The sequence below is a fragment of the Eschrichtius robustus genome, chromosome 8 (assembly GCF_028021215.1).
Source record: "Eschrichtius robustus isolate mEscRob2 chromosome 8, mEscRob2.pri, whole genome shotgun sequence".
NCBI lineage: Eukaryota > Metazoa > Chordata > Mammalia > Artiodactyla > Eschrichtiidae > Eschrichtius > Eschrichtius robustus.
The window spans coordinates 16,886,211-16,909,261 of NC_090831.1; the positions used below are offsets into that span (position 1 = coordinate 16,886,211).

Sequence of the window (23,051 nt, forward strand, 5' to 3'; positions counted from 1 at the left end):
TATTTTGTTTAGCAAATTATAGCTAATTTGTGTATAAAAACTAGAGTAATATCTGGGGAACCAGGACACCTAAATTCTAGACTCAAATCCTAGCCCTGGATCTAACTATCCATGTTAACTTGGGAAAACTGCATACACTTTTGAGGCCTCAGTTTGCAAACCTGGACAACTGAAAGGGTTGAGGACTAAGAATACTTAAATGTATACTTTCAAGTGTTTTCTGGGAATCTTTCAAATCCTTATGCTCTTCAAAGAGCACCTGGACTTTCCCCGTGCTGTACAGTCTGCACAACTTTGCGAATCACTGTGTTATCTTAGTTTATATAGTAACCCTGACCTAAATATTATGATTCCCATTTCGAAGGTGAGGAAATGTAAATCTAGCAAGTTTGAATAATTTGTACAAAATCCCATGGCTAAATTAGTGCTGAAGCTAGGATTATGACTTGGTTCTGCCAATTCTAAAGCTGTGTATTTTCTACTTTCTGTATGTTACTCTGTCATTAGACTTCATTTCTGTTCACCAGGCCAGGATCACAAACAGTATCTATATCCTTAACCAGGTAGATCGCACTTCGATATTTCTAGGTTGCTACTTGTTCAGTTCTCTCCTCTGTCAGCACTCCCTTGCCTTGTTATTTACGGTGCTGTCAGCCCATATGGTCTAACTCCCATTTCTTACTCTGCTAAATGTCTCCTACATGTCTGTTTTCTAGCAGTAACTCCTTTTATCTGAAATAAAATTCTCACGTACTTGCTCACTTCACCCACTTTACAGTGAAAAAAATTAAATATGCATGAAGTTGGTGCTAAAATGATAATAAATAACAAAGGATAAAACAAATACCAGAAAAGTAAAAACTCCAGTAGTTATTTTCCATTTTCTTTTATATTTAGGTCTTTATGAGACACGGAAGATGGTTTTTCAAGTCTAAACACTGGAACAACCTAAATCGCATTAATATACAATCATCCTCTCCTAAAGGAAACTAAATGAATATTTGAATGGAAAAACAGTATTTAATATTTAGCTTTCAGAATACAGAAACATCTTGGCAAAATTGTGACACCACTGTGTGTATATTTGAGGTAATATTTGTATAATTAGCAACTCTTGCAGCAATGGGAAACACTGCTTTTTGGATACATTATACATTTCCAAGTCAAGAATTCCACGCTGTTATAAAATAATTTCAGTTCAGTGCTGTGGCAGTTATGCAAATACATGTAAACTCCATTCCCAGATGAACTTTAAAAAAGCAGAATCTTTACTAATTATGTGTTATTAACACAAATGTCAACAAAAATAATCCCCAACAGGTGCAGAAGCACAGTAACAAAAATATAATTATCAATATAGTTGTCTTATGACAGTCAACTGCAGTACCATCAGGCTTAAAAAAATAAAACTTAAGGTCATTGTTTTTATTTTTTGCTCTTTCTGACTCTTCCCTATAAATATAGTAGCTACTTCTAATCATTTATCCTTAGTTAATCTCTCTACGAACAAACTTGCTGATATTGAATACTATTTTCAAATACACCATCGTCTGATTAAGTAGATTAGTATTATTATTGGAAAGTCATCAAAGCTTTTAAGGCTATTTAATGGTTTCATGCAACTTAAAAATCTAAGTTTGGAAGTAAGTGGCTAATGAATTTCTCCTTTTATTGGTGAACAGCCACCATACACCAGTGTTACTATCAGTATCTAGATAAGGTGTTTAACATGCTTATATTTCACTTGAGAGCTAGAATATAGACTTTACAATATATCTGAAACATCATCAAATATTGTGATAATGCCATTACGATAATAGCCTATGTGTGTGGCATTAAAAAAAATATTGGCTGGTCATAGACAGTATGTTTTTCTGAACTGAATTTTAAGTTTTCTAGAGGCTAACATGATAACAAATTTATCCTCCTGACATGGTGTATCACAGTCTTCTTTCATAAAGTTCACAGGCCTTTCTTATTGCCTTTCCCTGCACGATCCTGCAAAAAAAAAAAAGTGACAGTTAGTTATAGCAAGAGTGAGAAACACATTCATAAATATGACAAGGACTTTTAAAAAACATCCTCTTTTCTGTGTATAGTTATTAATTACAAGAATAATCAAATTAAAACATAGATTGAGAAAGTCTCAAATTTTAAAAAACTACAAAATGAGTAGTTTTACTTCAAAAAGTGCTTAGAGGGATAAAAAATAACACTCTTGATAAGTTCACCTTTTCCCCTGCTTTAATCTATTTTGCTTTCATTTCACAGGTTATACAAGGAAAACAAAATTTCTAAAATTTCCCTCTTGCAAACTTAATGAAGATTTTTGGCAAAGAAAGAATGAAGAGAACCAAAAAACCCACATGGGGTGGCCTTGTTTTTTTTATTCTTCAGATATTTGCCAATAGAACTGGCTTCTCAAATTATACTCTTTGCTGATCTCAAGACGACTATAATACATGATTTAAAACTGGAGGAAAATGGGATAGAAGTTAACCACAGAGATCATTTGCACGAAGAAGGCAGACATCTACACTGAGAAAAACTATCACAAACAATGGAGTTCCGGGGTTATTGTTGCACCCGGGAAGCTATCAAGCTCTCCTTGGGGCTGAGCATTTCTGCTTTCAGAGCAACTTCAGTAACATCAACTTTAAGCAATCGAGTCAGAAGACAGCATTAGAGGAGGTATATGAGTAACAAGGTACCGCTTTTATGTGTTTACATTTATCTTACCACTTTAGATAAAAAGCACAGCTTTAATGGATCTGCTATTCTGGACAAGTCCCTTAAAGTGAAGGGTGATTTTCCAAAATGAAATTTAAAAAATGGCTAGTGCTGATGGGTTTGTGCTGCTAATGATCCTGAGTACATTCTGGGTTTTCTTTTCTAGAAGAGACCCAGGGCAAACAAGGAAAGGCAAAGACTACATATTTCGAAGGGACTATTTTCTAGTATTTATTTAGTGCCTATAACAGGAAGGGGATCAGATGGGGAAATCCAAACAAATTTAAAAGATGTAAAGTGGGATTTGTTTACAGTAAAGAGACAAGCTTTCCTCTCTTCTACCTGTTTCCTTAATGTTTTAACAGTCCTTTATTTTATGATTATTTTATTTAATCAAGTATATAAAATTGAAAAGTTTCCCAATGAACTTTATGATGTAATTCAATTATTGAGGTTGGTCTGACAATTGAAGTAAAATTCATGAAGGACAATTTGGTACAGCTTTTTCCTGTAGATGGTCTACAGCAATCTTTTGCTTCTCAGCTGGGTTCATAAGGTGAATATCAAAGTGTAAGAGTCACTTTTAAGAAAATGGTTCTCATTTAATGACACCTATATCTCAGAATCTTATTCAGGTTCTCCTACTGGACAATGGAGGGTTAAGTAGGTGGACGGGAAAAAAAAGTGTTCAATCGAGAAATAACTCGTAGCACCGTACAGTTGTAGAGAGTTTTTCTTGCTTAAATATATTTAAAGTGCTTTCTTGCCCAGGATCTGATTTAATGCTCATGAAATATTATAATCCTCATCTAAGTACTGAAGAAGCCAAGCTGCATGAATGTCAAATGATTCACCCGAGGTTTACAGAACTGGTCAACCATGGAGCTGAGAATTTTTCTCATCAAACAGATACTTATCACAGGGAATTGGTTTTATAGGTGGTGAGAGAGGAGACACACCGCACAGGGTGGTAAGACACCTCAGGTATTAGCAATGGCAGAAAACCATTCTTCGGGCTGGAGGGCAATGGAGGAGACAGTGTTAACGGATCCCAGGAACGAGGTCCCACCAGGTGGAAGACGCCCAGTGGGAACTGGGACCATGGAAAGAGATGAGGCTGCTGTGGCAGATGCCACCCGAAGTGGAGAGAACAGGAGACTTTCTTGGCTTTCCCCCTCCTCCTGCCTTCAGTCTTCTCCCAGTGCCTCCCTTTGGCTGAATCTGCCCAGAATCCAGAGAGCAGACCCCAGAACCCACAGTCCAATGACCAGCACAGGTGAAGGAGCATAGTGGTTAATGATGGAAGTTCTGAAGAAAGATTTCCTGACTTTAAATCCAACTTTGAATGCTATCACTTTTCAGTTCAGTGACTTTGGGTACATTATTTAACACCTCTGGGTCTCGTTTCCCTCATTCACAAAATAGGGTATTAAAATATGTATTTCATCAATAATTTGATGGGCTATGAAGGCGAGAACGCAGATAACATATATGAAGCCATCAGCTAAGTGCTTGGTCCAGAGCACACCCTCAGTAAACGTCATCCATAAGTATTTCAAAAACCTGGATACAGGGCTTCCCTGGTGGCGCAGTGGTTGAGAATCTGCCTGCCAACGCAGGGGACACGGGTTCGAGCCCTGGTCTGGGAAGATCCCACATGCCACGGAGCAACTGGGCCCGTGAGCCACAGTTACTGAGCCTGCGCGTCTGGAGCCTGTGCTCCGCAACAAGAGAGGCCGCGATGGTGAGAGGCCCGCGCACCGCGATGAAGAGTGGTCCCCACTTGCCGCAACTAGAGAAAGCCCTCGCACAGAAACGAAGACTCAACACAGTCATAAATAAATAAATAAATAAATAAAAGAACGTGAATTTCTAAAAAAAAAAAAAAAAATCATTGCTTCCATTTCCTCTTCTGTAAAGCCTGCCTCGTACAGTCATTTGAATATAGAATGAGAAAAATATTAAGAAAGAACCTGGTACAGTGCTTGTTCAATAAATGATGTCTCTTGTCAGCACTGTGATAAAAAAAAAAAACAAAAAAAAACCTGGATACAAGGCTTAAATGCACCAGGGCCCAACTCTCAGCCTGGCACCTGGCATATCTGGGATGAGGACATTTTTTCAAAGACACAGGTATAAAAACTACTTTCTTGGGAAGGGATTACTCATAAAAACTTCTGAACACCTTTTATCAGGAATGCATAAGCTGCAAACTGAAGCTTTTTTTGGGGAAAGAAAAAGGGTTGAGGGTATCTTACTATCACATACATTCTTGAGGGATTAACAGAATCATTGGCTGTTACCACAATGGGACATTCTCTGCTTCTTTCTCCATCCAGGGATCTAAACGTTTCTGATACCCGGGGCAGAGACCACCGGTGTAGATGCTCATCCTTGTTGACTACACCCTCATCTCACAAATGGGAGGGAAAAATAGTTCTATTTCTAGGCGAGAGGCTTCTAAAATGTTTCTCCACTTTCCATGGTGGATCTTTAAGGATGCGATGGAATAATTCTCATCATGCCACGGTGAAGTCAGCAATTTCGGGACCTCTGTTGTAGAGATGGAGAAAGGGTGGTCCTGCTGAAAATCTAACTACCTACTCCAGAGCATGAGAACTGAGCTCTTGGTGTCCTGGGTCTGGAGCACACAGGATATCTATCCTTCTCTGGTCGCCCTACTGTCAAAGTAGGTCAGTTAAATCAGACATGCAACTCAGCTGGGAATACCAGATTACAAATGTGCATCAGATTATCTCTTGACTGGCTCTAATCAAGGCCAAAGTGGCTGGATGAGAATAAGTCATTCTTTCAGTAAAATTTCTACAGAGGAATTAATACTGGTAATAGTGATAATTATGATAACAGCTATCATTCCTTGGGTGTTTACTATCAGCCAGGCACAACGTTAAGCACCCTACACGTTCTATTTAATCCTCCCAACAAGCTAGTGAGCCAGGTGTTATTACTGTTCTGATTTTACAGATGAAGAAAAGTGAGCCCCAGAGGGGTGACATGACCTACTTGGGATCACAAAGCTAGTAAGAAAGTTACAGTTATTCCATGCCTGTCTGACTCCAAGCCTATGAATATCGTACTTGCTTGTCTTGTGCCAGGCACAGTGCTGGACCCTGAAGATACAATGACCACTGACATGCAGGGAAATGAGTCCTGGGACTAAGGCTTCTAATACAGTGAAATAACTGTAGAGCTGTAATTGCTAAAAAGCCCTCATTGAAGGCCACAAATGCTGCCAATTTCTAAGGATAAGCCCAATCTGAAAGCAGAAGAGCAGAGACCCTCCATCTTGGGAGGAATTGAGAGGGCCAGGGTTGCCTCTGGAATGGTCTCTTCCCCGAATTCTCCCCACACGTGGTCAAAGCGGGCTGGGAAATCAAATCAGGTTAGGGGCTGGCAGCCCAAGAAGGAAGGGAAGACAAACCCAACATGGGTGAAGGTAGGGAACTGACTCTTGCTGGACTGAAGGGGAACAGAAAGAAAACCATGGCCCCTGACTTTGTGACTTCAACGATAAAAACGTTTTCTCCATTTCCATCTTTCAACTTAACTCTGGAGGTAAAACATATAATTTGAATGCCTCAGGCTTTGTCCTAAGATATTTCAAACAGTGGGACAGAAGGAGTAGTGTAATGTGGGTCTTCAATTTTTGGCTTTATTTTGGCATGCATATGGCAAACATTCTAAATGGCAAAACTAAATTTTTCCAGAACCAGTCTGGTTTCCAATGCTGCTGTTTTTATGGCTCAATTCTTTTGCTTAAAACTTTACTCCAGCTAGAATGCTGTAAGTTAGCATGTCAGTAATTCTCTATGTTATGATTATTTTCATGCAATATCCCAACCTTCAAGTAAAAATTGGCTTATTTAATCACTCCGCAAAGTCAGGATTAACTATCAATACATCCTCTTAGCTTGCGAAGGGCAAAGAACCCAAATAATTGACTTAGGTAATTAATTACTATTTCAAAAAGCTGAGGCTCGTAAAATGGATGTCACCCACCTGAAGTTCTGAGTGTTCTTTCAGGAGCCGGTCGTATTCTTTTGAAAGTCTCTCTGATTGCATCTTCATCATGGTCATGTCATTTTGTGCCTTAGAAAGGGCTAGAGAACATCGAATAGAATTGTAAAATTTTTATTTTAAAATGATTTCAAATTTATGGAAAACTTGCAACACTTGGAGAACTTCTTTGTAGCCTTTACTCAAATTCACCAACTGTTGACAATATGGTACATTTGTAATTGTATTCTCTTATCTCCACACATGCACAATCATTTTCTTGAACCATTTGAGACTAAGTTACAGACATCATGCTCCTCTATCCTTAAGTACGTCATTGTGTACTTCCTAAGAACAAAGATATTCATCATATAGTTAGCAAACTCAGGAAATTTAACATCAATACAATACTCTTTATCTAATCTACCATCCATATTCCAGTCTTGGCACCTGTCCCAATTATGTCCTTTTTATCATTTTTTCAGTTCTAGTCCAGAGATCCAGTCCTATATCAAAGATTAACAGTAAGTTGTCATGTCTCTTTAGTTTCCATTAATCTGGAATAGTTCCTCAGCCTTCCCCCTGCCTTCTTCTCCCCTATCTTTCAAGACATTCACATTTTTAAGAATGCAGGACACTTTTTTTTTAATAGAATGATTTCCAATTGATTTTGTCTGATGTCTTCTCATGATTAAATTCAGGTTTTGCCTCCCACTTACATACAAATATGACATAAATGATTCTGAATGTTTCTCAAGGTATCACATCCAGAGGCCCAACTGCCTCTCACTGGTTTTTCCGTATTATAGTTATTTTCCTCCTTGTAACTAAGAAGCAGTGAGAAGACAATTAAGACTATGTAAACATCCTGTTCCTTGTCAAAACTTCCCCCCTATATTTAGCATCTACTGATCATTCTTGCCTAAACCAATTTTTGTTGTGATGGTTGCAGAATGGTGATTTTCCAACTTCATCATTCCATCCAAATTTATCAGTCAGCATTGTACTATAAAGAGGAGCCTTCCTTTCTTCTCCATCCATCCATCCATCATCAGTATGAACTAATAGATTCCTATTTTTTCAATGACCTATAATTCATTACTATACTTAATTTCCCCCAGATTTGGCCAGTGGGAACTTCAGGCTGGCATCTATGTCCTTCGACTATGCCCCCAACAGTTTCTGGCACAAGATGTTCCAGGCTTATCCTAACACCTCCCAGGCTCAACCTGGACTCAGGCATTATAGAACAGAGTTTATCAGAAGGGTCTGCTTTTGAAAAAACTGAGGGTGGAAAAAATATTTTATCATTTTTACTAAGGGATGGGTGACAATATTTCCTTAAGAATAAAGACAATCACTTTCTTATACAAAGTTGAAAAATATGGGGTGTATTAAGTGGCACTTAAAGACTTTAACCTCAAGATGATACACAAATATGGCTACATACTAGTCTTTGTCTACCAAAGAGCAAAATCTAAGTCAGCAAATTAGGTAGAAGTTAAAAAAGTACATATATGATAAACATTTAAGTCAACATATTGTGTAGAAGCTAATGAGCAAATGTGTAGAAGGGAAGAGTAGTGTAAGATGCACTGGAGAAATTCTGGGAATCCTGAACTAGCTCTACATACAATTCTGCACATGTAGCCTTCACAAGTTCTTCATTTGTAAATTTTTTAGGGTAGGATTTTAGGAAAGAAAGTGGGATTTATAAAACTTAAGTCACTTTTTTGGCAAAATGAAATTACAGGTTCTGTTTATAAACAGTTTGATTGCCTTCCCTCCTGAGAAGCCATCATATGTTATATATAAGTATGTAAGTCACTATCAACTGAAGTGCCTTTTGTATCAATACTTTCTAGACTATTTTGTCAAATTAAACTCTCTGCATTGTTCTACATCTGCATTGTCCAATAAATGTTCTAAAACTGTGCTGTCCAATATGGTAGCCACTAGCTTCATGTGGCTACTGAACACTTTAAATGTGGCTAGTGCAACTGAAGAACTGAGTTTTAAATTAAATTAAATTAAATTTTGATTTATTTATTTATTTTTAATTAATTTATTTTTGGCGGTGTTGGGTCTTCATTGCTGTGCGCGGTCTTTCTCTAGTTGCAGCGTGTGGGGGCTACTCTTTGCTGTGGCGCGCGGGCTTCTCATTGAGGTGGCTTCTCTTGTTGCAGAGCACGGGCACTAGGTGCGCGGGCTTCAGTAGTTGTGGCACATGGGCTTAGTTGCTCCATGGCATGTGGAATCTTCCCAGACCAGGGATGGAACCCGTCTCCCCTGCACTGGCAGGTGGATTCGTAACAACTGCGCCACCAGGGAAGTCCCTTAAATTTTGACTTAAATAGCCATATGTAGCTAATGGCTAGCCATAATAGACAGCGCAGCTTTATAACTTCCTCCACATTACTTCTATAGATCCATAAATCTAAACTAGGTATTAAAAGTTGAATTTGACAAATTTTATGTGTCACTTAGTAAAGAAAAGCATGGGTTAGATGTGGAAGAGAGATTTTTGGTAGTTGGTTAGATTTCACAGGGACCACACTCACAATATAACGATTTATATATTAGTTTTCAATCTGTGCATAAGGCCTTTCCTAGATGATACTTTTTTTTTTTTAATTAATAAATTTATTTTTGGCTGCGTTGGGTCTTCATTACTGTGTGTGGCCTTTCTCTAGTTGCGGCGAGCGGGGGCTACTTTTCGTCGTGGTGTGCGGGCTTCTCATTGCGGTGGCTTCTCTTGTTGCGGAGCACGGGCTCTAGGCGCACAGGCTTCAGTAGTTGTGGCACACGGGCTCAGTAGTTGTGGCTCGTGGGCTCTAGAGCTCAGGCTCAATAGTTGTGGCGCACGGGCTTAGTTGCTCTGCAGCATGTGGGATCTTCCTGGATCAGGGCTCGAACCCATGTCCCTTGCATTGGAGGCAGATTCTTAACCACTGCGCCACCAGGGAAGCCCCCTAGATGATACTTGAAAATACAAAACATGGTGTTATCTTCAGTTCCTTCCTTACTAAAAATGTTTACGAGCCTGGACTTACTTTGGTATATAAAAAGCAGGGACTTCCCTGGTGGCACAGTGGTTAAGAATCCGCCTGCCAATGGAGGGGACACACACAGTTTCCATCCCTGGTCCGGGAAGATCCCACATGCCACGGAGCAACTAAGCCCGTGCGCCACAACTACTGAGCCTGTGCTCTAGAGCCCATGAGCCACAACTACTGAGCCCGCGTGCCACAACTACTGAAGCCCGCATGCTTAGAGCCGGTGCTCTGCAACAAGAGAAGCCACCGCAATGAGAAGCCCACGCACTGCAATGAAGAGTAGCCCCCGCTCGCCGCAACTAGAGAAAGCCCGCATGCAACAACAAAGACCCAATGCAGCCATGAAGAAAGAAAGAAAGAAAGAAAGAAAGAAAGAAAGAAAGAAAGAAAGAAAGAAAGAAAGGAAGGAAAGAAAGAAAGAAAAAAAGAAAGAAAGAAAGAAAAAGCGAAGATTCTACAACTTAATAATGTCTGAATAGTCTGTAACAGTGGTTTTAAAAATGTTGGTCAGGAGGTTGTATTGAACAGTTCATCTTAATGTTAAAAACGATTTATACTTAAATCTTTGAAATGAATAAATTAATTAGGAAATTCAACAAATCTTAGATATCAACTTATTAGTTCCTTATTAAAAGATACTATTTTTCTCATGATTTGTTAGGAGAAAGAATGAGTCAAGCGGAACTACAAATCTGTAGAAGAAGCTAGAAAACCACTTGTACAGTCTATCCAGAAGTTTCTTCTCATCATGACTGGTACGAAGCTGTAACAAAACAACTGCAGGCAAATCCTGTTTTTCTTGCACTTACCAAGCTAAGGCATGAACTGTGTTTCTTATTTTATTTTGTATTTCAGTGGATATTAGTAAACCTAATGATTACTATTTTACTGATTTCACTCTAATTAGGAGAGGATGTTACTGTCTAGGAGCCTTTTGGACTGTTTCCTAGTCCTTTCTCTACCTCTCATTTTATAAAAATTACAATATTCTGTTTTGGTTGTCTTCTACCTCCTTCTGGAACTGCCTTCATGACTAAGGGATTATATAAACTTGTTATCTGACATTTGAATATGCCTGTTTTATTTTGAATCATGTTATTTTGGAAACAGCATATATATGGAAGACATCAGACAAGGAGGCTTGAGGTGATACATCTAAGTCACTATTTCAATTTTCTCATCTGCAAAAATGAGCTGCTATCATTTGCCAGTAGCATTATGGAAATGTTGAGATATTTCATGAGAATACTGGCCAGATTCATTTATGTTCACTGGGAACTTTTTGAGGCAAAAATCATTTATTAATATAAAGAATAACCCCAATTAATGTTACAGTGACATGTAGTAAGCCAAAATGTTTGTGTAAAATGCCATGTAAGCAGGCCAAACATATTTGTGGCTTTCCAAGTGCCAAACTTACATTTACGGAGCTATTTGCACAGTAAGAGGAGTTGGTGAGACCGATGCGCTGTGTAAATGTATTGTATCACTGTGTTTTCTACCCAGGATAACAGACAATATCAGCTAAGCTCTGCCAGGAAATGTAAGAGAAAATTTTTAGACATATTGGCATGGCAGCTCAAGCTGGCTGCTGTACACTAGCTATAAGGATTGTGCCAGAGAAAGAAATTTTTCAAATTTTAATTTGAAAAATTTCCCTACATCTAGTGTTGATTTCTTTTCAGTTCATTTGGTTCTATTTTTGAGAACTCGAGAGTGTGACATACCAGAGCTCTTCAGTACTTAATCCTCACATGTACTGTTCCTTTACAGGGACCATCACTGGACCGTTAAGCTACAGTAATGCTTCCAAAATACTTGGAAAGTAGACACACAAACTTCTGTTCAGTAAGGGACATAAAATGTGGTTTTAATTATATTATGGTTATTTTTGTACAGGCCTATATTGTCAGGTACATGCAGGTAAGGTCTGTTTTATTTATCACTTCAATTATCACCCACTCTTTTTTAACCTCACATCCGTACGTTGATAAGGTGTATTGATTCTACTTCCTTTATATCTCTCCAATCCATCCACTTCACTCCATCTCTGTTATCACTGTCCTCATCTCTAGTTTAGATTACTGAAATGGATTCCTCACCTTGTTTCTTGGCTACTCTAATTCATTGTCCACAGTAATGTCAAAGTGATTGCTTGCTCCTCTGCCTAAAAACCCTCCAGCAGTGCTCCCCCCACCAAAATGTTAACATATAAACATGGCACATGAGGCACTTTATGATGGATCCTAGGCTTACTTTTCAACTCTCACCACTACCTCCATCTTATTTTATGCTCCAGCCACAGTGAGCACCTTGCAGTACTTCAAAAAGGCATACTCTTTCAGTTACATGCTACTCATTTTGTTAAAACATCCTTGCCCATCGCCTTTAACCTCCCTGCCTGACTCATTCTCTCCCATTTCATCTGGCTAATTAATGTTTATCCTTTGAAATGTCAAGAAATTATCCTTGATCTTTTCTGTTGGCTTCTACTTCATCTTGAGCTTAATTTTATAGCACTTATCATGCTGAGGTATAACAACGTCCCTACCGGACTGTGGACTACTCAAGAAACAAAGCTGTGTCTTGTCTCTCTGTTCTGGGTACCCAGCACTGTGCCTAGCACATGGTAGGTGCCTAAAATATGTTCCCTGAAGGAAGGAAAGGACAGACAAATGAAAAGTCTAAGCTTTAAGCATCTGAAAAATTCACTTGTGTGGAACCAGTTCATTTTTTGAAAATATGATAAATGTCAGGTAAACAATGAGGTACCACTTTAGTCACTTGATAGGAATCTTGGTTGCAACTAAACCAAACTATATCTTTAATGGAAAAAAAAATTCAGGCTAACTGGAAGGTCACAAAGCAAACAGACCTTTCTTGATATTTTGATAAAAATATAATCACGTTACAAATATCTCATGCTAATTCAGAATTAAAAACAAAGAGCAAACAAATATTATTACAGAATCCAGTTTAGTTTAAAAAAAAAAAGAAAACACTGATTCTATGAGGCAGGATATATACAAGATAAGCCTGGAGCACCACGTAGAGTCAGAAGGGTGTACTCAAAAAATGATAAAGCAAAAAAAAAAAAAAAAATCCACAATGATGCGGACACGTCAAAGAGACACAGGACCCAACTGAAGGCGCTCCCAATGGCTAATGCTAAAAAAATGACTTGAGCAACAAAATAAATAAGAGTAGTTTTTTCTTTTTTTTTTACAGCCTTGTTTATTCCCAGAAGGCCTCAAAAAACTGAAGCAACAGTCATGCTTTATCCCTCCCAAGATGAATCTTTAGGAAAAGGCAAAAGATTCATTTGATTATGAAGAGAAGCACAAGTATAGATTAAAAGAGTATTAAATTATAATCTACAGTATAAAATGAATACCCACGAATAAATAAATAAATAAATAAATCGGGGTAAATAGACATATCTGTGCAGAAGAGTTCCAAAAATTTATGTAGATACTCTCACCTCAAGGAGGTAGGGCATAACCCCCACTTCTTAAGCTTGGGCTACAAATAGTGACTTCCTTCCAAAGACTACACTATGGGAAGAGGGGGAAAAAAGTAACTTTGCATAGAGAAACCTGACAAACACTAACCTCCGCCAGGCAATCAAGGTCAACATCAACAGTGATAAGTCATGCTGGTATGTATTTCTGGAATAATGTGATGAAAATGGCACTTTACCCTCTGTGACTTTCCTCTCCAGTCCCATAACCCCAGTCTGACCATGAAAAATATCAGACAGCTTCTGATAGAGAAACATTCTGTAAAATAACCAATACTTCTCAAAACTGTCAAGCTCTTCAAAAATAAGGAAAGTCTGAGAAATTATTATAGCCTACAGGAGGCTAAGGAGACATAAAAGCTAAATGTAATGTGGTATCCTGAATGAGATCCTAGAACAGAAAAAAGATGTGAGGTGAAAACTAAGGAAATCTGAATAAACGATGGACTTTGTCAATAATAATATATCCATATTGGTTCATTAATTGTATAAATGAACCATATTAATGTAAGACATGAATAATAGGAGACACTGAGTGTGGGGTATATGATAATTCTCTGTACTATATTGCCTACTTTTCTATAAATATAAACTGTCCTAACATAAAGTTTATTTTAAAAAAGTACAGTGGGAAAAACCCCCACACAAAACACATGTATATAGGACAAGATATAATAAAATTCATTAGGCTATAAGTACTATCTTAGTAAGAAACTATCAAATATGACCCCTTAAGTTCCGTTGTTTTAAATAAACAAAAACTTAATTAAATCTTTCTTTTGTGTAAAATCTTCTGATGTTTTAAAATTATTATATTATGTAGTTAAAACCCCACCAAAGTGGTAATATTAAAAAAAGTCAGTGAGTAGTGAGTGAGGAAGTAGATAAAAGAAAAGCAGATATTCTAGTAAAGAAGCATGAACCTCACTATTTATGATAGCCAGGTCACGGAAGCAACCTAAATGCCCATCGACAGATGAATGGATAAAGAAGGTGTGGTACATATATACAATGGAATATTACTCAGCCATAAAAAGAAACGAAATTGGGTCATTTGTAGAGACGTGGATGGATCTAGAGACTGTCATACAGTGTGAAGTAAGTCAGAAAGAGAAAAACAAATATCGTATATTAACGCATATATGTGGAACCTAGAAAAATGGTACAGATGAACCGGTTTGCAGGGCAGAAATTGAGACACAGATGTAGAGAACAAACGTATGGACACCAAGGGGGGAAAGCCGCGGGGGGGTGGGGTGATGGTGTGATGAATTGGGCGATTGGGATTGACATGTATACACTGATGTGTATAAAATTGATGACTAATAAGGACCTGCTGTATAAAAAAATAAATAAAATTAAATTCAAAAAAAAAAAAATGAGGTAAGCCAGATCACAAAAGTGATCTAGATATTGCCATAGACTAAAAAAAAAAAAAAAAAAAAAAAGAAGCATGAACTTAATACATTTCAAGAATATCAAAGTGTAGGTCACTTAACCTTCATGAATAAATCTTATGTGTAAGAGGTTTAAGTTACTTAAGAGGAGGGTTGAGGGGCAATATGATTACAAATATCTTAAAAATATTTAAAGTTAGTGTTCATAAAAACAGTTTTTATGAAATCTACATTAGGGTCAATATGTACAACAAATACAGAAGGGCTGTGAGAATTAAGCTCCTTAACAGCGATGAGAAATCTTTACTGTTTTCATCAAGAATATGAAGAAGGAAACGTTTTTCCCAGTCTCTAACTGCTGAGAGTCCATGAAACATATGAGCCCCTCCAAAGATTCCTACTGTTCATGACTAGAGAAGATGAAGCTGTTACACAGGTGAAACTGCCCTAAGACAAGGGAGTCATCCACTCATCTATCCATTCAACAATGTATGGAATGACTACTAGGCATCAGGCATTCTACTAAGTGCTGAGGATGAAAAGATAGGTAGGGTCTTAGCTCTCATAATACTCATTTTCTAGTCAGAGGAAGACGCACAATAAAGCAAGCAACCAACCAACTAACAGTGAGTGCCAAGTGTCATGAAGAAAGTTAGAATAGGGTGATGTGATAAAGAATGACCATGCAGCCACATGAGATGGAGTACTCAGGAAAAGTTTCTCTAAAGTGGTGAAATTTAAGCTACTATCAGTTCTGTCTGCTAAGGGCACCTAGAAGTAATGACACCCCAGTAGCAATGAGCACACCTAGGCTATAGATATTATTTTCTAAATACCATTCTCTACCTAAAGGCTCACTGGAGAAATGGTTGATTCAAGGGCTAGAGGAGGAAAAGTACAAGATAAGTTTGGACTATCTTGTTATACCAGAATGTATGTGCTTACAGAATGGGGGCATGACAAAATGATATGGAACCCAGCTTGAAAAGACTTCCACTGGCCAAATCTGAGACAATCTGAACAATAAACTATAATGCTCACAATGAATTATAACACAATGAATATATTACACAAGCAAATCAATAAGTAACTGGGGGAAAAATGGAAAGCTCCTCCTTTAACAATAGGATGGCATCTAATAAATGGAGAAGGAATAAGAGAATTAGAAAATCACCATTTGGAAAATATAAAAATAATAAGTGAGAGGAAAATATGAAGAGAAAGAAAAGGATAAGGAAGTGTAAGGTGTTATCATCTGGGTACAGGGCATTTTTTTGGGTATTATTTTTGCATCTCTCCTGTGATTTGAATTGTGTGATTTGAATTTATTATGTCTGAATAAAAAGTTAAAAGGAAAAAAAATAAATTGCTATGAAGTAGAGCAGAGAAATGGGGCAGTAAGTGAAGGAATATGAGACAAAAGGAAGTTTTTGTTTTTATTTTTTGGGATAGGAGATGCCAGAGGATGTCTGTAGGGTGATAGGAAGTGAGGAAGTAATTGCAGCAACAGAGTCCTTGAGAAGGATAGTGGGGTTGGGAGCCAAAGCAGTAGAAGAGGGATTGAAACTTAATCCACAGTAACCCAAGGACAGGTAGAGTTTGAGCCCAGCTGAGGGAGGACAGTAGTTTTGGTGGTGAGAAGATGACTTTTTTGATTAATTCTTTGTGCCCAATGAAGTAGGGTGGATTTAGAATTTAGAAGTGAGATGAGAAGATCTAAAGTAGTTCTGGAGAGTGAAAAAGTGAAGATTTTAGAGAAGTTTAATAGGACTGTCACAGTGTTGAGGGACCATCTGAATGCAGTGACCATTTATTTAAAATAAGAAGTTAGTTCCTTCAGCAATGCTGAGATGCTTGGGTGCAGGTACCAAGTGATGGATACCTGACTATCACCAGAGCTCGGTCCTTGAGAGAGGAGGGAAGTAGAGGAAGAAGGAGGGAGGGGTGAGGAAGAGGGGAGGAAGAAGAAGGAGGTAAGTAGTTTGCGAGAGCCTAATTATGATGAACCAGTGTTTGGGGGTGAGATTTATTCATATCTATTAGATAACAGGCCTAGAACACTAAGTATGTCCTGGGGACAAAGAGTTGACTTAGATGTGGCCCTTGCCTTCACAGCACTTACAATGTAGTAAGAAAGATAAACAAATGAAAAGTAATTTCTACAGAGTACACTATTAAGTTAGTATCCATGCAGAACTATGGAGGTCCAGATGGAAGCCACTCAACCCAGCTTGAAGGGAGAGAGTTTCAGGGAGGCTCCTTAGAGGCGACGATGCTGGAGCTGAAGGATGAGCACAAGCTGGCAGAGTGTGAAGGAAGAGGGCAGGAGAGGCAGACAGACCTGCAGTCCTGGGCAAAGGGGAAAGGTGATGAAACACCACTGTTAGGAGAACTACAAGCTCCCATATTTAATAGAGTAGGGGTGTAAAATTTAGACTGGACAAGGGTGGGGCAGGCAAAACTAGAGATGACGTTGGGGGGCAGATCGCAGAAGACCACGTGTGCCATCCTGAAGAGCTATAAAGGTAACAGGAACCAACAGAGTTTTAAGAAGTGAAGAAGCATAATCAGATCTGTGGTGTTGCCACTCTAGTGGCAAAGTGAAGAAGCCAAACTAATGGCAGGGCCATGCTTTAGAAGGAATGGAAAGAAAGCTGTCCAAATAATTATACTAAAGAGTAAACATTAATGCATGAAACCAATTATAGCTCTATTTGTCACATGAGCAAAGGGGAAATGAATGATTTTTTGTGTGTGTCTTAATTTCTCTACCTCTCGCTAGGTATATTGGTGCCTGCCCCTACCCTCTGGGGGACTATGAACATGAATAAGGTTTATGGGTGAAGTGCTTTTGGGTTTTCGAAAAGACAGGGATGTAAGGCATGCTAATACTTATAAGTATTACTGGGACTTGGGGCCAAGGAACTGATGAGCAGGCTTTATAATTTAATAAATAAAATCAGCCCCACTGTTACGTTATTAGCGAATGAAACACCAATAAATGCATGAAGACTGCCTTCATTAATCTTAGCTGGGTTGCTAAGTAATGTATTTAAGAAAAGAATTTTGGCTCTGTGACTTAGCAAAGAATAATTACAAATTATATTAATATGCTGGCTTTGCACTTAAAAATCAGGGTGTACGTTTTAGGCAAAGTACTGTGTAGGCATAGCTTTATACAAACTGCTTTGAAAAGGATATGCTTTATAAAGCAAGTTCGTGTGTAAGCAGAAGCAACACGTGGAATCTAGAAGAATTTACAAACCATCATACACGAGAACTGAAGGAGTCAGTTTACTTTGACTGTAAACAAAGAACTAGTTTTACTATATATATGCATATATAATTTCTTAAATTATCTGATCAACGTTCATTCAACCAGCATTTAAGTGCACAGCAAATTTTATAACAATATTAACAGCAGAAACCAATCTCTTCAACACCATTATTTATACTGAAAAAGGTGTTCTTCCTTATTTGACAATCCTTAATAGGGGTCAGTAAACTACTCCTGTAAAGGGCCAGACTGTAAATACTTTAGCTTTCTTTTTATTCTCTGGCTGCACCACTCGGCTTGTGGGATCTTAGTTCTCCAACCAGGGATTGAACCTGGGCCCTCCGCAGTGAAAGCTCAGAGTTTTAACCACTGGACTGCCAGGGAACTCCCTTATTTTCAGCTTTCTATGCCATGCAGACTCTGTCCAGTTTACTTAACTCCACAGCCACAGAAAATATGTAAACAAATGAGCATGGCTTTGTTCTAATAAAATTTAATTTCTAAAATCAAGGCAGCAGTTTAGATTCGGCTCATGGGCCATAGTTTTCTGATCCTTCTCCTAAAACACACTTCTAAGTCTTACCACTTTTCTCTTAGATTATAAATTTACTGAAAAGAACTATAAATTGAAGTATCAGAGCATGAGAGGAGAGGAGGATCCAAATTATACTGGAAATTTTAAGAAACCTCCTAAGAAGTTCCCCATTTTATCCCTTCCAATTTTGCTTATAGAAAGAACAAAGGCTATACAGACAGTGGATGCTGCAATGAGATTTAGTTTTACGAAGAAAAGGTTTTTCCTTCTTTAATTTTCCAGCTCATTTTCCTAGCTGATTATTTTCCATCCATTTCAAAAGTGTTTTTAGAGCAGAGTTGTCCAGCTTAATTTCTGTACTGCACTTGGCAGTAAACACAAACCTGATACAAGCTGATCCAATCTATATGTCCATCAACATACTTGGAGAACTATGCTTGATTATATTCTTATCACCTGGAACATTCTGTTATTCAGTATGCATTTAGCACTCTCCACTCCATGTTTTTTTAGTAAACTAACTCATGTATCACACAGGGGAAGAAATAAATTGTAGTCACTTTATGTATATATGTTGGATCCATCCATCTGGGTTATAAAGCTCTTCAGGGAAGAGACTGTTTTCTCTTGCTTTAATGCCCCTCTGTAGAGCTAATAAAAACTTTTCCTCAGGTAGCATCAGTCATGCTTGCTGGTATTGTCAATGCTATGAAAGGTATCCTTGAATTTCTGCCTTCAGTTACTATCTTCCCTGTAGCTATTCCTCCTGGTCACTGGATGACACAAATAGTTTATTTTATATAGGGCCTGCAAACAGATAGGAAGCTCACAAAAAGGAAAACATCACAACTAAATGGGAATGTAACAGGGAACAGCAGGAGAAAATATCACCATGACATATTAGTGCCAGGAAAGCAGTCCACAGCAAGAAAGCCTCCTTCTTCTGGTTTGGTGGAGATAATATAAACTAATAAATGGCAATATATCTTTCATTTAAAAATAAAAAAACAACCTAAGAGCTAAAACCTGACTAAAATGGTGGGTCATATATTTTATTTGCTTTAAATAACTGAGGTACTATTAATTACATATAGTCTATTGCCACATCCTTCAAATAAACTATGCTATTCTTTTAAAATACGGACTTTTATTTTTCAGCTAACAAAGGAAGGGAAGGAGATGTTAAAGAAGCAGAAACTTCCAGATAAGTAAACAGAGGAGAAAATACATGTTTTTTATTATTCAAAGCATAGAAACTCATTAAAAGGTCATAAGACAAAAAACATGACTAAAACTACCAAATTTTTTAAAGCATTGCAAAATTTAAAGTAAGATGGTGGCTTTGATATAACTGCAAGTTAAAGATAGTTGAATTTACACTCACAAGAATTTGCAACTGTAAGATATGCTTAGTTTGGACTTTGAGAATTTATTTTTAGATAGATAGATGGCTCAAATAGTTCCTTTGTAAGGAACTCAAGAAGAAGGAATTTAGGGTTACTGATATACAGAATAGTAATTCCCTTGTAATTTTCTCTCTTATCTTGATCTTCAATTTCTCTTGTAAAGTACTTCAACTATTTTCACTCCCTGGTCCCTATGTTAGTATGACTTGTTTATTACTGGCATTAGAGGGTGATGATTTTTAAAAAAAACTTGAACATCTTTAAGGGTAGTGAAGTTGGTCTGTAAAAGGAAATGCTAGAATGCTAGTTCTTTTCAAGGTAAACCACAGTGACAGAGAAGCATTTATCCAGGGACAGAGTTGAATAAACTAGTTGAGAGTGGAATAAAATAAACCTTCTATTTGGTAAAGGAGAAGTTTAAATAGGATTAGAAGATTCCATTTCCTGGTCCAAATCTAAGGTCCCTGTTATATGCTGCCAATACTTAGGGACACAGAATGGGCCTTTACAATCAGTTTCTGTTCTGTTTGTATATACTTTGTTTAGATAGCATTTAAAATTTGCTTTATCTCCAGCAATACCACTCCTGGGTATTTATCCAAAGAAAACTAAAACACTAATTAGAGAACATAAGATACATGCAGCCCTATGTTCACTGAAGCATTATTTACAATAGCCAAGATATGGAAGCAACCTAACTGCCCATCAAAAGATAAATGGATAAAAAAGATGTAATACACACACACACACACAAACACAAGCACGCACACACATGCAGACACACGCAGAATGGAATATTAATCAGCCATAAAAAAGAATGGAATCTTGCCATTTGTGACAACATGGATGGACCTAGAAGGGATCAATGTTATGCTAAGTGAGGTAACTCAGACAGAGAAAGAGCAATACTGTATTATTTCACTTATACGTGGAATTAAAAAAAAATTAACAAACATAAAAAAACATAAACAGAGTTTTATATAGAGAGAGAACAAACGGGTGTTTGCCAGAAGGGAGGGGAGGTAAGAGGAAGAAAGAAATAGGTGAGGAGGTTAAGAAGTACAGATTTCCAGTTGCAAAATAAATGAGTCACAGGTATGAAATGTACAGTGTGGGGAATACAGTCAGTAACTATGTAATATCTTTGTATGGTGACATGGTAACTAGACTTGACGACTTATCGTGGTGATCAGTTTGAAATGTATAGAAACAACAAATCACTATGTTGTGTAAAAGGAACTAACATAGTGTTGTAGGTCAATTATACTTCAAAAACAAACACACTCATAAAAAAGAGACCAGATTTGTGGTTACCAGAGGTAGGGGGGTAGGGATGAATTGGGTGAAGGCAGTCAAAAGGTACCAACTTCCAGTTATAAGATAAGTACTAGGGATGTAATGTGCATCGTGATAAATAGAATTAACAATGGTGTATGTCATATGTGAAAGTTGTTAAGAGAGGGAATCCTAAGGGTCCTCATCACAAGAAAAAAAATTATTTTCTATTCTTTAATTTTGTATCTGTATGAGATGAAGGATGTTCACTAAACTTACTGTGATAATTGCTTCATGATGCATGTAAATCAAATTATTACTCTGTACACCTTAAAATTATACAGTGCCATATGTCAACTATATTTCAATAAAACTGGAAGAAAAATAAATAAAATAAAAATTTGCTTTATCCTCAATAGGTATGCTTCTTATTTTTTATTTTTTGGCTGCACAGTGTGACATGGGGGATCTTAGTTCCCGCATCTCCTGCACTGGAAGCACAGAGTCTTAACCACTGGACCACCAGGGAAGTCCCTCAATAGGTATGCTTTTTAAGGACAGTTTTAATTATGCTCCATGTTAAATGATCTTACAATGAATAAGTTATATGAATAGTTCCTAAAAAATTGCTGATAGAAAGAAAGAAAAAGAAAGGAAGGAAGAAAAGGAAGGGAAGGAAGGAAGAAAGAATAAGGGCAGGGTCAAGGAATTTGCCTCAATCACTTTTTTGTATTTTCTTCTTTTTCTTTTCCCTTTGTGTAGGAGAAATGCACTACTACTCAACCTCTACTATTAGAATGGCAGCCCTGATAACTTTCAATGTAGCATGTTATGGGTATACTACTGCTCCTAAAGGAATGAGGAAGCGACATGTCCACATGCAACTCAATCACTTTCAAAACTGTATCTACTTTTACCACCGCCTGGATGCACGCAATGACTGAATGGTATGTATTTCCTCGCGGTGGTTAAGAATCCGCCTGCCAATGCAGGGCACTGGTCCGGGAAGATCCCACATGTCGTGGATCAACTAAGCCCATGTGCCACAACTACTAAGCCTGCGCTCTAGAGCCCGCGAGCCACAACCACTGAGCCCGTGTGCTGCAACTACTGAAGCCCCCGCACCTAGAGCCCATGCTCTGCAACAAAGAGAAGCCACAGCAATGAAAAGTCTGCATACCGCAACAAAGAGTAGCCCCCGCTCGCCGCAACTAGAGAAACCGCAACTAGGCACTAGCTTGTGCGCAGCAGTGATGACCCAACGCAGCCAAAAATAAAAAATAAGTAAATAAAATAAATAAATTTAAGAAATTAATTTTAAAAAAGAATAAATACTGGGAAAGTATTAAGAATAAATACTGGGAAGCTCTCCTGGAAGAGTCTTTTAAAGTCAATCTCCTTGGATATCAGAAGGTTTTCCACTACATACAAGGTCTATTTTTATTATGAGGGCTTGTGAACTTTGTAAATTCTTTAGAGCCTAAGGTCTCATTTTTCATGGCAGTGCCCTTTCCCAATTACTCCACACACTGGGACATCAGAGTTACCATTAAACAAATCATTAAAAATGACACATCAGGTCCTTACACCTGACTAAGTTAGTCCTGAGTGTAAATTGGGTGCCTGGGGACATGCACTCTCTCCTTTGGCTCACTAGGGTCATATTACTGCACTGAAGCACAGGTAATTTACTAACTGGTCAAAAATCTAAGCTGGTGGTTAAAAACTGATGGAGATTTTGGCACTACTGATAGAGTGAGTGTTCTTAATACCTGCCTTCAGAATAGCACTTTTCCAATTTGGATTGAATCAGTTTAAACAGACATTTTGTATTTATG

The 23,051-nt window shown here is 37.8% G+C and overlaps 1 protein-coding gene and 1 non-coding gene across 3 annotated transcripts in view; both read right to left on the minus strand.

Annotated features, from left to right (window-relative positions):
- Positions 1–1,000: 1,000 nt before the first annotated feature.
- LOC137768786 (B-cell receptor-associated protein 29) overlaps positions 1,001–23,051 on the minus strand; it is a 40,959-nt gene continuing 18,908 nt past the window's right edge. For both annotated transcript variants that reach the window (XM_068550380.1, XM_068550381.1), the window contains exons 7-8: positions 6,751–6,851; positions 1,001–1,998 (exon numbers count right to left, since the gene is read on the minus strand). In XM_068550380.1, coding sequence (XP_068406481.1) covers positions 1,963–1,998; positions 6,751–6,851 — 137 coding nt within the window. In that variant the 3' untranslated portion in view covers positions 1,001–1,962. The remainder of the gene's footprint in view (positions 1,999–6,750; positions 6,852–23,051) is intronic.
- LOC137768946 (small nucleolar RNA U109) lies at positions 21,968–22,097 on the minus strand. The gene has a single exon (XR_011074867.1). It is a non-coding gene; the product is annotated as a small nucleolar RNA U109 (small nucleolar RNA).